General features: G+C 41.5%; 1 protein-coding gene across 8 annotated transcripts in view; it reads left to right on the top strand.

The window, feature by feature from the left end:
• LOC138471946 (uncharacterized) overlaps positions 1–15,138 on the top strand; it is an 835,353-nt gene that overhangs the window by 626,125 nt on the left and 194,090 nt on the right. For all 8 annotated transcript variants that reach the window (XM_069609830.1, XM_069609827.1, XM_069609832.1 and 5 more), the window contains one exon: positions 10,828–11,040. In XM_069609830.1, the coding sequence (XP_069465931.1) occupies positions 10,828–11,040 (213 nt within the window). The remainder of the gene's footprint in view (positions 1–10,827; positions 11,041–15,138) is intronic.

Below are 15,138 nucleotides of genomic sequence, written 5' to 3'. Positions count from 1 at the left end.
CAATCTTTTCAGGCAATCTGTCCCCATCAGAAATGGAATTTCACAAATAGATGTGATCAGTACCTCTTGTTTCATTCTGTGCTTTCCTATTTTTATGTCAACCTCAGTTACACCTATGATGGGCACCTCCTCCCCATTAACGTTATGCACTGGGCCTTGATTTTCCTTCACTGTGATCTGACTCTGTGGGGGTCTCCCTTCATTGATACTCTTTACCAGCTCCTTGGACATAATTGTGGCCTGTGCGCCAGTGTCAATCATAGCAAAGGTGTGGCATTTTTCTTCTACAGTGATGGGTGCATAATATCTGTCCTCAACTTCCTCTAATACACATAAGAAATGCGAATTCTTACTGATTTCAGGGCTCACCTTTATCAGGTCTTTTTCACTTTTGGCTAAACACATTGGTAAATGGAAAGACATTTTCCCCTCCTTTTTACCCATTTCTGCGCGAGAGACTTTATTCATTTCTCCATGATCAGAGGTTTTTTGGAGTGTGGCCACTGTTCGCCCAACCATCTGGGTAACATCAGAGACCACATTACAACCTTCCAACTGAACATGTGTAATAACATCATTCAGCAATTTGTCATTTTTTAATTCTGTGCATTTGTGATCATTTAGTGTGATACCAGCCCTTTCAGCCTCTTCAAAAATATGTGGCTCAAAGAATTCTTCAGGTGATTGACTTGTACCCTCCTTGTGAGTATTTCCTTTTTCTGTCTGTGTTTGGTCATTGTTTTGCTTGCCCAGGGAAGGAGCTATAGCATCCCCACTTACTCCCTGTCCACTGGTATTCCCCATGCATGAGTCATTTTTCTTAAATCTGTCCCTTTGTTCTTTTGGAATTCCTAATGTTTCTTTTTCATTTGTACAAATCTTTACTGTTTTATTTAGCTCTAGGTTAAACCGTACCTCTTTTTTAGAAGTATTTGCACTTTCTGTCACAAGTTCATTTACTGGCACTTTCACATTTAAGCCATTAGGCATCTCAGAGTCGTTATGCAAAATTATATCAGAGCAATCTGTCATTTTGGCACTGCAGTTATCATGAGTACTTAGTCACTTTTCGGAAGCCCCCCGGTCATTGCTATGGCCATCAGCCCCCTCTTTGGAAGGTTGTTTTTGCGCTGTACAGAGCTTTCCTATTTGCTCAGCTAACATTTTCACTTGGGCCTCAAGGCACTGGAACCTTTCCATCTCTCTAGGATCCTCTTTCTGTGGTCTAGGTCGATATTGGTTGTTTTCCCCCTGATTGGATCTATTCTGATACCTCTCAGGTGATTGATGTCGGTTGGGATGGTTTCTGAACTCTTGATTCATTTGTGGAGGGGAGCGGGTTGCACCCATCCTTTGATTATAGTCCCCTGGTGGGGAATCATTGTACTGACGTGGATTGTAGTTCACGTTTTGCCTCATGTCCTGTCTCTCAGATTGTGGGTACTGGCCCCTAGGTTGATTTCCATTATCAGTAAATCGATCCACATATCGGGGCCTATCCTGATTACCATATATCATGGTGTTGGGATCAAATCTGCTCTGTGTCCCCAATGACTGGTAGGGACCATCATTTCTTTGATCTTGATTTTGTCTCTGGTTATTGTTCATACCTGCCATATCAGGCCGATACCCTACCCGGGGTCTGTCCCCTAAATACCTAGGGCTGATGTAGCTCCCTCTATTACTAGGATCATGTGATTGGAACATTGGTACAGGAAATGGCGATCTTTGTTGATTACCCCTTTGTTCAGGTGTCACATTATTTTTACCTTGGCTTTGAGCAGACTCAAGGGACATTTTGGCTGACCGGATTTCCATTACTGTGGCTGAGGGTTCTTTAGATTTAGGTCTAGTATCTTTCATTTTATCACTTTCTCTACCCTGACAATAGAGTACCTCATATAGTTTTGTGCTTTGATGTACAATCGATTCAAGGGACTTGTCACGGTCAAATTCACGGACCAATTGGGATATGATGTCTTTCTGTAGCCCATAGAAGTATGCAGTTTTAAACTCATTGGAATTTGAGTCAAAAGATACATCAAAGCGAGAAAATGCTCTTTTTAAGTCTTGTAAAAATTGGCGAGGGGATGTATTAGGTCCAGCAGTAATTGTGTAAGCGACTTTCTTTGCCTCCTGCAATGACTGAAAAGGAGAAAAATGACGCCTAATTTCTTTTTCAAACTCCAACCAGGTCATATTCTGCTGTTCATTTAATCCCCTTATGATGCTGGCCGTCGGGGCATCTAAAGTTAAATGAAAATATTGTCTGTACTGTTCCTTAGGTATCTGGAGTGCTTTAAAAATGTCATGCACCGCTTCTAAGTGATCCTCAATGCAGCATTCACCTCCCTTTTTAAATGGTTTGATCAGGGCTTTAATGGATTTCATTATTTTTATGGGGCTACTTGTTGCAATGCATGGAATTGCACTATTTTGTGATATAATCCTGTTTTCAGGTGTATGAGATTGGTGGCTGCCCCCAATGGGAGTATAAAATCCCCCAAGGGCGCTTCTACCAAGTTCAGTCACCGGCCCAGTCACTGGAGCACTAGCTCTTTGGGCAGAGCTAGAATTCACCTCCACTCCATTGAATGTGGTACCCTGCCGCCTCTCCTGGGACCTGGGAATGCACATTTGCTGTTCTAAGTCCTTACACTTTTTAAGGAGTCTGTTTGCTTCATTTTGCAAATAGTTGTTTTCATCACTCATCTTATTATTCACCTCCTGCATGTCGCACATTTGCATTTGGCATTCATTGAACTCTTTATTTCTCTTGTCTCTTTCTTGAATCATTTTAATCATTTCTTGTTCTGCACTCTGGAGATCACATTCTTTTTCACAATGTTCTTTTTGTAAAATCTGCATTTCTGAAACAACCTCATCTTTATCCTGTCTAATGTGGTCCACTAAGGCTTTTAAGTGTACCAATTCTTGCTCACTATCCTCAAATTGTTTCTTGCTTTTGGATAACTGAGTATCAAAGTCTCTGCATTTTAATTGCATGTCATTTTGGCATACATCCAATTCTGCTCTCAACATTTCCTGATTTTTACTTGCCCCATCTAATTCAGTCTTTAACCTGTTAATTAGCTGAGTATCATTCTCCTGCATTCGCAGGGACTTATTCAAAATAAACCATATTTTGCCGCATAGCCCTATTAAACAGTCTTTCTCTGCACTTTTATCGACTGCATTCAATAATCTTGTAAGGCAGACCTGAATTATGCTGCCTTCTGCAAAAATATTGTCTAGTTTTTCTTTCTGCACCTCACCCTGAATGCGTTCACGCCATTCTAACGTGCTATTCGACGACCAAGTCCCATGTGCAAACAACTTTGCCTCTAAATATTGCACTAGGTCTGAGAATGTGGTTTGCCTTTGTGACATTCTGAAATTCGTTTTTAGTGGCACACTGCTATTATAAAATGGGTTCCCTTTAATGTGCAAATGGCAGTGTGAGACACGCTTGCCACGCCCAGTAGGTACTCTATGATCACTTTCCCGGCCTGCAACGCACCATAAATATGTAGGGTATTTTGTGGAGATTTGGGGCCTAACGGTATTTTCTTACCGCCGAAAAATAACTTGGCAACAATCACTCCTTGTATTCAGATTGGGCCATGTACAACAATAATACAGTGGACATGCATTATTTCAGCACACAGACATGCGTATTTGGTATGCGTGGTTGGTATGCGTGGTTGGTGGTATTTTGGTGAGCATAATTCCCTTGTTTTATTTGTGGCCCCAATATCCAGAACCCCTTATTTTTGCTTAGATTTTTCGTGTAATCACTAGAGAGACCTCAGGCTTGCATTTCAGAAACACCACATTTTCATTTTAAGTGTGCCACCATGGGCAATTTCTCTCTGTCTTATCTACGGCAGCGAGCTATCATGTGGTATTTTCACTATCTTATATACGGTAGTGAACTATGTCCCGGGCCTCCCTTTTTGCCGACTCATAGACCTCCGACAAACTACAACACACACAGTTAGTTATAATTGCTCATACTGAATTACATTGTGCACACGGCTGCAGCAAATTTGACGTTTAGCTACCTTGAAAATGACAATTGCACTGTCTAAACATCTCCCCACATCATCAGCACTGTATTGGTAAATATAAAACACACCACCCGTCTGCTTTCAAATATTTTTGTGTATTATAAAAGTTGCATTTAAACACGATCTCACTCTTTACAGAAATAAATAAAATAGCACAGTAACAGCATTGTCTGTGATACACTGAAAAGAGAGTGGCGGAGACGAGAACTCAATTTGCAACATTAAACATGTGAGTAAAGCACAGGAATCTCCTTTCCTACACTGACTGAATATTCTCGTACACACTCAGCCCCCACACTTCTGTAATTACCTTATCTGTTCAGCATGAGTTTTCTTCAGCTGTTCTCTTTCTGAATTTGGCTCCCTTGAAGATTAACCCCAGTGAAAACAAGCCTCTTTCATTCTCAAACCGGGGTTATTGCCTGGAATTCTCAGCTTTTGCAGCAGGAATGCTTCAGCCAGGAAACAGGTCCTTCTCCCAGCTTTGCCAAATCCCGACTGTCCTCCCCCTCTCTTCAAGCTCCCCCAGCAAAACTCTCATCACTGCCTCTAGCATGATACTTGCTATGACGCTGCTCCAATCAGAAATCAATCATGCCATCTCCTCCCTCACTACACAATGGCTCATTTCTACAGTAATTATTTGTAACCAACTGATTTCCTGTTCCTTCGAGCCCTTTTGCTTCCTGTAGTTATGTGGACAGAGCAGCAGAGAAAAAGAAAAAAATGAATGTGCGTTTAAAAGTTCACTTTCAGAGTAGGCCTAATTCTGCAGTGGAGACACATTTTTATTAGTGGGTTATGTTAAATGCAGTTTTATTAGTCAGGTTATTTATTAATAATGTTAGTTATTAATTTTCAAATGTGTCTCTTGCACCATAGGCATTTCAGGTGAAAAATAGTGTGCATTTTTGAGTGTGCACGTGTGCTTTTAACTGTAAAAATAGATTTGCATCTTATATGTTAAAATCGTTTTTGACTGAATAGCCTGTCTTTACTTATATGTCCATGTTAATCTGGCAACACATATAGCAATGCACCACACCCATGTGGTGGTGCTGCATCAAAACAAATTGCTACCTGTGCAGTAGTGCTGTACTCTGTGCTGTAACACGCCAAATATCCTTACAATAAGCATGGGATACATTTCTTTGCAGAGGATGCTCATTTAGGGATATCAAGAATTAGGAGGGAGACATAGGAAGAGATAGAGTATAACCAGTATAAAGGTGTTCCATTTGACACTGTTGCTGATGTGCACCACGGCAGTCTGACCACATGTGGTATAATCACATGCTTGTTGTGGGGGGGTCAAACGAGAGCCGTTACGTATGCCCCTTGAAACCTGTCTTATTCAGCCCATTGCCTGGTACATTTGACCCTGCGCAGGGTGCAAAGCCCTTTCCATGGGCACACTGTCCAAGCATTAATTATGGACATGGATGATGAAGAATGTGCCAAGAAGAAAGATGCACTCTGTACAATCTGACCATTGTTGGAGATGGAGGGAATGTTGTTTTTCAACAGCAGATGGGTGATCAGAGTAGTGAGCTGTTCATCAGGGGGCCTACTGGGATTTGCAGAAGAAGCAGTGACGCATATGAACAAGAACGCTGGTGAAATGTTGGGTACTTATGTGCGGAAACTAACATGGATTGAGCTAACAGACGCCAACAAAAATACGAAGACCAGCAGAATATTCCTTTCGTTTTTGAGGAAATGGCACTATTCCGGTAGGGACCAACAGTGGCTGTAATAAAACTCTATTCATCCCAGACCTGATCGAAGGTACAGCGGCCTTGATGGATGTGTACTGGATGTGTGGACAATGTGCCTATATGCCGCTCACACAATCATGGAGGGGCGTATATTCACTGACAACAGTTTTGGTAGTTCCTGACTCATCTATCAGTAATAAATGTGCCAACGCTAGAACCAACTAAGCCACGCCTCAGACGTCACTCACTGAGGATTCATCGCCAGAAGAGGTTGAACTTCCTATCCAAAAACTCCTCTGAAAAACTGAAGGCAATTCCAGACCAATACCGCTTATTCATAAAGACTGAAACCTTCTTTGCCTCGTTCTTAGTGCCTAGTATCCAAACTGCAGTTGATGTAAAATGGCTGCAAATTACTAGATAGGCAAGGATTTGGAGGCCGAACGAGACAGAGCAGGGTCTCAACTCGATCAAAAGTGGTTTAAGAGCCATAAGAATGTTGACCTTCAAAGCAGGTATGTTCTGGAGCTACTCACCGCTACTGAAGGGGGCATGTGCAAGGAAATGGGCTTATCTTGCTGCACATACATTCCCCCAAATGATGCTGACCATGGGTCATTGTCCCATGTGATAGGGGCCCTCCACAATTTGAGAATCGCCATGCAAAAAGAAGCTGAAGTGAAAGCTGAAGATTGGTTTGATCCATGTTTCCCTGGGACCCATCATGGCTAGAAATAGTGGTGATGATGGTGGTTCCTGCTGGTGCTCTTCTTTTAATGCCAAATTATTTTGTGATGCTGCATGATAAAGTTGCCAAAGAGTGCCATGATGATGCCAGTATGGGTGGGTAAAGCTACTCCTCTCACAAAACACAAGTATACCCAGATGGAAATATGGGATTGGGTTGAGACCAAGAATGGTGAAATTAGAGCGCTCTTTAGAACTCGCGGGATGGTAACCACGCCCCCACCAGACCTGCAGAATTATTTTGATTGTTGGGTGGACGTAGCAGGAGATGGAGGGTACTATTATATCAACGGCACCCCGGAACAGTATGCACAAGTAGGGTGGGGGGAGTCTATGCCATGCGTGCAGAGCATGGGTACCCAAGGGTGATGCCTACAGAAGGAAGCTGGGAGTAGGGTTTGTTAAAAAGCATTAACTAATCGGAGGAATGTTGGGATGCACGTTCATCATCTCAGCCAGACAAAGAGGTTCGGTCTGTGGAAATATCTACAATATAAGGTATTGTGGCAGGGGTGGATTGAAGTTGGCGTGGCATAAGGCGCACACGTTGTTTACCTAGATTTGACACATATAAGATAAATATAGAAAAATAGAATGAGCAACACATGCATTAATGTTGCGGTTGCAAAGGTCATACATAGGGCGGTATTAAAAGCCCTAATGTTAGCACTTTGTATTCATAAAGATATTGTATAGTGACACATTCAAGAAAAGTGAGAAACAAGTGATAGGCAGAGGCACCAAAGCAATATGGAAGAAGCGAGGTCAGTGTATGTAATATGGCAGAAGTACTGTCATTTTGGAAATTGAGGCATAGCTCCCAGTGAACAGAATAAAACAGAATTGTGGAACTGCGGCTCTGATTAGTGCAAAAAAATAAAACCCCTTTCCCGTTCCCCAAGCGTGAAGTCGATGTCAGAGGCACACATGGTACACAGATGAGCATTAATTATATCCAGCACAGTGAAAATGCAATGTTATTGGAAGTAAGAGCAGGACGGTATGTGCCCTTTGAAGGACACATTCATGAGAACAGGGCACACGCTTGTGAGATGCCAATGGGCAAGATTTAGTGCACTACTGCCCTCACCACAGAGTGACACACTAAAAAAGCAAACAAATCACTGAAATTCAGACTCAAGAGCAGGGCCAGAGCAAGTAACCACTGGGCACCTGAGGTGGGAAGAGATAAGGGGGAGCTGTGTCTGGAACAGCTTGCAAGTTAGAAGAGGAGGTGATGTTCATTAATTTAATACAAGGTTGAGGGTGCAGCTACTGAGCCCTGCAGCGTCTAGTATAATGAGAAGGACTATTGTCTGATCAAATCAGAGTTGACCTTGCTAGTATACAATGAGTACATCTGGACTGCTGGGTGCATATTACGTGATGAGTGATAGCCGGGATTGTAACATAATGAGAAATCCACCAATCCCACACCTGTAGTTTGCAATGACGAGGCAGGGGCCCACAGGTATTAGGGGAATGTGTTTAGATAATGTGTGGCCAATAAGACAATGGACTATAGGGGATAATTAGCATTGTATATAGGCGGTAACCAATAAGGGCGGTGGGATGACGTTGTAACCTTAGTTATGTTAATCAGAGCTTATCTCTCCATAAATGATGTAACACACTGGATTTTGATGATCTCCATGCCACCTTTTTTCCTTTTTGTGCGAAATGGACCATGTTCTCTTTCACAAAGAGGTACATTGGTTATTTGACTCTTGTCTTTTCTTTGCATAGATTTTGTGTTATCTGCTTTCATATGCTTGGATTCCTTTAGGATAGTCTTATCAAATTCATGTAAGGGTCCCTTTGAGAATGTCCTATATGTTCTTTTTCATGCCGATTGCTTATGATTCCTGTAGAAATCCTAGGACCTTTTTTATATTTGATATAATTTTAGATAAGAAATCAGCAGGCCTCCTCTAAGGTGCATTACAGCCTTTCTCCCTAGAACTATTCAGATTGTTGAGAATAATACTCCCTGCTGAGACCTACAATTCACAGTTTTGAATCTCAAGAGAACCAATTTGGTCTTTATTCCTTTAGAGGTTGATGAATTAAGTTGAATGTAATTGGGTACTAATGTCCATATACAGCGCTGTTAAAAAGCCACAACTGTGGTAGAATGGCTTTTTCAAAAGTAAATTTTTATATGCCCAGCAGACAATTATAGCATATTATAGCAATTACAGCATACTAATATCTTATAGGTTTTCCATTAGAATTCCGTTAGAATATCCTTTAAGATTTTTATACATTTCCTGCTTGCTTTCTCATAGGGAAATAATAGGAAGATTTTACACCGTGAAGAACAAAAGGAATTCTTCTTTTAATTCTGTACCTGGCTCTCTCCAACAAACCTAAGTTATCGTGGTGAGCTATTTTAGAGTATAAACCATTAGAAGCTCTTTTAAATGTCAATTGTTGATTGAAAGCTTCATCACCCAAATGTGTCTCTTGCTTTGATCCAGCCAGAAAGATTGTACTTGGGGCATTTATGCCCTCATCATGGTTGCTCATTTATCTTTAGAAACTGACATCCATGGACGCAGCAACAGTACCCAAGGCTGCACCTTGGTTAGGGTTTCTGCCGTTACCGCTTTGTATTACGCCACTCTAACAGTAATCTGTAGAAAAGGCGAATATGCTTTTAAAGTGGCCCAGTAAGAAGCCTCAGTGTATTGCCATAAAATACAGAACTTTCTAAATCTGGTGGAAAGTCTAGATTTTATTAGAGACACAGAGGCTGAGTGTCCTCCCCTCCTCAACACCTACTTTTCTGATGGTAGCTGTCTTATGCTTTATTGCAGCCAGATTCTCAAGTATTTTAGTATGCTGCCAGAGGAGCTGAAGTAGTAAGAGAAAGGAACCTAAAGTCATTGTGAAGAATGTGACGCACTCGGAAATGTTCACACCAAAGGCAGGGATGAGGACCATATTAAATGAAAGCCAGGTGCTGATTGTTGACTGCAGCTCACTTGCAATTGAACTCATGGAGTAGCCCTGCAAACTAATGTTTTTTGTAAAGTTTCTTTTTCTTGGTTCTAGATTAAAGTAAACGTCAGAACAGAAAACACTCCGCCTCTGTGTCTTTAGCCCATTCTAGACTTTTGTGGAGGATAGTTGTAATCGATATTGGGCTCTAAAAAGTTCTAATAAATCCAAAAATCGGTTTTAATTGCACTTTTGCACTAATTCCATTTTTCCTTTGTTCCTCAATAGTGTAAGAATCTCTGGGATTAGCATAAGCCAAGGTGTCAAAAACCCTTTATTTGCAATGGAGCAAACTCGTAATAACCTGCATTTTATTCACGCCCTAATTGCTATTTTATTGGAATTCCATCAATGTACTCCAGATTGCGTAACCATGTTCTTGTCTCAAAAAGGCTGTAGCTGCTTTTCCATACTGAATAAACACTCCTTACGGATGTTGGGAATAAGTGCAGTATTACCAAATAAGATAAGAGAAACAAAATTGCATGAATTCCACAAGTGAACGGTTCGTATGCTCCTGAACAAGGTTTCCCAACCCACCTGCAAGTGACCAATTCGCAATGGTGCACAATAGAAACATCTGAAATAAATATAATGTATTGAACATGCAGGCAGTCCACCAAATAAACCATCAATGAGTCTCAGCATTAACCTCTATCACCCACCATAGAGTGCACACCCCTTTCAAATGTTTACTTGATGGCCTTTTCGGATGACTGTCAGAGGTCAGTGCTAAGGACGAGTCAGTGGCCTCCCTCCCCCTGGAAACTGCTTCAGGATGCAGCTCCTTCAAGTCCATTGTTGCCTAGGAGAGATTTGAGCTAAAGCCCTTTTTTGAACTTTACAGAGTTTGCAGGGCCAGTCCAGTCTGACAATTTTTATTTGTTTTACTCCAATAGTCTCTACTGGACCTGCAGCTCAGCCCTGGCTCTCGCATTACATTAACTCCCTTACACCTGTCTCTGACCATTTTATTTACATTCCCTAATGTCGTTCCTACTTCTCCTTCTGGGTGGGATAGTTGACTCTTTCTAGGAAGAACTGCCGTCCCTCTGGGCTGAGTCTTCCACCCTACATTAGCTCATTGCTCTTCTATGTTTATTTGTATATTTCTGTGTGTATGTATGTGTAAATGTTCCCTCCCTCCGATACCTTTATATCCTTATGATTAATGTTTTTCATAGCTCCCTTCTCCAATCTGTTTTGTTCTTGGGGGTTGTCATTGGTCTCCTTTATGGTCTTACTTATGAACCTGTGCTTTTGCTCTTCTAACTTTTGATGCAATCAAGATATCAACCAGTTTGAGAGAGAATTCGTGGAGGCGCATAACAACTACCGTAAGCAGCATGGAGCACCCCCACTACAGCTCAGCAGGAAGCTCTGCAGATCAGCACAGGAGTGGGCCGAGAACCTTAAGTCCATCAGGGCGCTGCAGCACAGTGGAACAGAGGATGGCGAGAACCTCTTCTACAAGTACAGCTCCAGCTCAAGGGACATGCCAGGTAACATTCCCCCTAACATTTGCAAAGGGTAATTTGATTGGGAACATAGTCACTTGCGAGTGGTTAGGGGAGCAGGTGAGTTTGGAGGCTCAGGTCCGCAGCCAGGTAAGATTCACACTAACATTTGTGAAGGGAACTTTGATTAGGTTGACAAAGTCAGTTTACAGTGTATCCCTCAGTTCCTGCATCTCAGACCTAAAATTGATGATATAAGGTCTACCACCACCTCGAGAATCGTGTTGTGGCTCAAAGAGTGTATGGTAGAACCTAGAAGGGAAGGTTTGATTAGAGAGGAAGAGCTGTATGTGCACATGCAACCGTGGGTTAACCATAATGAGTCTTCTCTGCCAAAGAAATGCAATTTTGTCAGAACCACTCATGGATACTGCCAAAAGCCCCACTCAAAACAGACCGTGGGGGCCCACAGTTTTTTTGATGGAGAACAATCACAAAACCTGACTTTCTCATCATGGAACTGGCTGACTAGGAGAAAAGAATGGACACTTTTCCAATATGGCAGATAGCTACTTAATTACCTCGGCTTGTAGACCAGTGAGGTGAGAGTTAACAATAGTAACACCACTTTGGCTAACAATACTTTTCCAAAGTTATACCCAATCACCAAGCCCACTTTAGAGTCAAGCACAGCTAATGTGTGTTTCACAGTGTCCATGCTCAACCCCAGTAGCAGGAAGAGTAGGAGTTGCCTGCCAGAGAGTGGAGGTGCAAGAGGTATGGAGAGTGCTGAGTAGAGCATGGTGGAGCAGTGAGGATGTGGAGTGGAGGAGAGGGAGAAGAGAAGGGAAGCAAGGTGGAGGGGGAAAATGAGAGAATGGTGAGGAGCAGAGATGGAAGGAGAGCAGATGGGTGAAAAAAGGAGAGGAAGAGAAGGAGGGGGAGTGACAACCTTTAAACCCCGGGCTAAATGGAATTCCTGTAGTGTTGGAAGAGGAGAGCTGAATAAGAGTCAGAAGAGGAGGTTAAGAACTAAGTTTTATCCATTTAAAATGTTGCAAACAAAAATGTAGTCTGTGAAAACATTGTGGTGAAAATACCCCTGTTGTGAAAAAACGCAATGGAAAATTAGCCTCAAATGCAGTGCTTCTAGGAAAAGTGTTTGGGTTAAGGAGGATTTACTGGACTTGGGGTTAGAGTAAAGATTTTGGTTAGACTATTGGTAAGGGTTAGGGTGAGGGTAGTTGTGGGAGGGTTGATGATGTTGGTGTTTGGTTAGTAATTATGATAGTGTCAGGGTAAGTGTAGGGGCTTTGGTAAGGCTAGGGCTAATAGAGTAATGGTTTGGGTAAATGTAGAGGAAATGCATCAGGAGATTGGAGGGGGCTGGTGATATTGGCATAGGATAGGGGGTTATGATTAACCTGGGGGTTAGGGTAGAGTAAGCATTAGGGTAGTTCTTAAGAGTCGTGGTTATGCTATGGCTAGGATTAAAACAAGGGTTTGGATTACGGCAAGGGCTACTCGTGGCAAGCAGGTGATGGGGTTGGATTTAGGCTCACTGTTCATTTTCAATCTATTTAGTGTTTAGTGCTTTTCTTCTGTTGAAGTAGAACTTCTTCACTTCCCATCTGCACCTAAAATTCCAGGGTGAACAGGCATGCAAAGGAAACTGCATCCGAGTGGAAATCAAACAGTCACCTAACCCAACACTGACTATTGAGTCTGGCACACACAAAATAGGGGTGGGGTGATTAACCGTCTGAGAAAATTCTCCCTCATGTTTCTTGACAGCACTCAAGACAATGCTGTGGCCCTGAAGAATGTAGTAAAATTGAGTATACCACTGAAATCGGTAGGCCTGGTTTGACCCAGTGGTAAAAAGGTCTGTCTTAGACGATGAGAAGTTTCTTCTAACAACACAACAGAAGAATTAGAGTACATTACCTTAGTAATGTCAGTTTGGCACACCGATTGATTACGGTTTACCAACAGATCAAAGCTTCCTTAGACATTGATGATGTTTTATATATTGATTGTTGTTTTTAGATGCTAATCAAAGAAAAAGAATAAAGTGGAACAGATTTAATTTGTAAAGCAGTTGACACCCAACTTCAAAACCAAGACGTGTGTTTTTTAGACTGTATGCTAACAGTGACTGTGATAAAATAGTGATGGGGCCAGTTTCTTGTCCAATTGCCTCACCCTAGATAAGCAGCCCATCAGCGCTACCTAGGTATAGGCGCCACACAAGGGTTTAGTTAGATCTGTTGCAGGACAAGCTATGGGAGTGTTACACTATTGGTAACGGTAAAAAGGAAAAGTAATTTTGAATAGTGACCTGATATCTCTGTGTGTGATACAAATACTGGGGGAACTGTCTGGTACACAACCCCAAAAGTCCAAAAAGTGTTCCTGTGTTTTGTATTGAGCCACATGCAAATAAAATGGTTTAGTGCAACAAAGGGTTGGTGCCGGGGAAGGGTTCAGGGTAGAATACATTTATTTTGTTTTTTAAACATTTTTATTTGTTAAGTGTGTTTGGTTAAATCAATATATAATAATATTATATCTTATTAAGCTACAGATTGTTTAAAAATCATGTCATAAATAATTAAAATATGTACAATAATAATCATTACGATTCAATATATATCTGTATAAATTAAAATCCAGATTTCATCTGCCTAAAATCAGTTTCTAAGTCTTTGATCAAAGACATTCCATGTACCAGATGATTTCCACACATAGGCTGCATTGGTAATAACTCGTGATTTAGCCCCAATTAGGAGTCAACTAAAACTGGTCTCCCCCAGTCTCTTCAGTTCTATTCACACATGTCTGATAATACAATCACATATATCCAACTCTGCATTGTGCCAGCAAGTTCTGTTTATATTCTGGTGACTTTTTACATATTCTGTACAGCCTTTGTTCAGTAGGAATGTTAATCCAAGCACAAGTTATCGTGTATCAGGAGATCAAATGTAATTATCGTTATAAATCACTGTAACCCTTGGTCCACAGTATGTTTAATGTATTCTGCTGGCTCCATATACAGGACCAACTTGTTTTGAAAATTCAGCCATCGTAGCCTTGCCATGGAGATCATCTATAGATCTTTCTCTGTCCTATCTGTTGGCCTTATTGATTAATGTTCTTCTGGCAACACAGAAAGGGACTTTATCTGATCTTGAAATTCCTTACAGGCCACCTTTATCCTCATAGCATATGTATCATGCATTTGGTTATCTCCCACTTGTATATTGCAACTGAGTATCGCTTACCCATTATCCCTCAGGATGTTCTGCAGAAAGTTCTTTTTATTTTAGCTTTAGTGATGAGGGATATAAAGGCTGATTGCTTCTATTGGCAATGAATTGGGCAATTCCAAATTACAGGACCAAAGTTTGCCCTCCAGCTGTTTCGACCAATCTGTCTGCTTATCCGAGCAAGTATCCATTGCATACAATGTAGCTGGGACTATACTTGCTTAATAAGTGCTAATCATACCTTACAAGGAGAAACCACCCTTTATTTGTATGCATGTTTTTATTGCACCAAACCTACTAAGTGCCGTTGGTCCAACATACATCCATACTAGTTTGCCCGAATCAGTGGAAGTAAGCATGGCACCCAAATATATATATATATATATGATGTCACTTCCTCAATATTGGTATTGTCAATCCTCCATACAGACTTTCCACATGTTCTTTTGCCAGTCAACATTATTATTATTATTTTTTTAATCATTAATCTCCTTAGAGTATTCTGCTAGATATGACCAACTGTGCTGCGGCCCAATAGGTGTTCTGTCAATATTTAGATGTCATCAGCCATTGTATTCTCGTAATTGCAATTTTTCGTGGGGACGTTTTTACATTTCATCAAAGCTTGATACACATCAGCCATGTTATGTTATGTTATGTTAAAGGTACTTATATAGCGCACCGTCACCAATGGAATTGGTCCCCAGGCGCTCTGGCGGATCAGTAAATAAGGAGGAGGGCGGGTAGGGTTAGTCGGGAGGAGTGGAGTAGGAGAGGTGGTGTGCTGTTGGCAGCTTCAGCTCGGTATACACCGAGTGCTGGGCTTTGGTGCAAGTATCAGATAATGTGAGGCCTCGTGAGCTGTAGGTGC

This window comes from Ambystoma mexicanum, chromosome 8 (genome assembly GCF_040938575.1).
Source record: "Ambystoma mexicanum isolate Mex_15411 chromosome 8, UKY_AmexF1_1, whole genome shotgun sequence".
Taxonomy (NCBI): domain Eukaryota; kingdom Metazoa; phylum Chordata; class Amphibia; order Caudata; family Ambystomatidae; genus Ambystoma; species Ambystoma mexicanum.
Note: the sequence above shows the minus strand (reverse complement) of the source record. Positions and strands in the feature narration are given on the sequence as shown.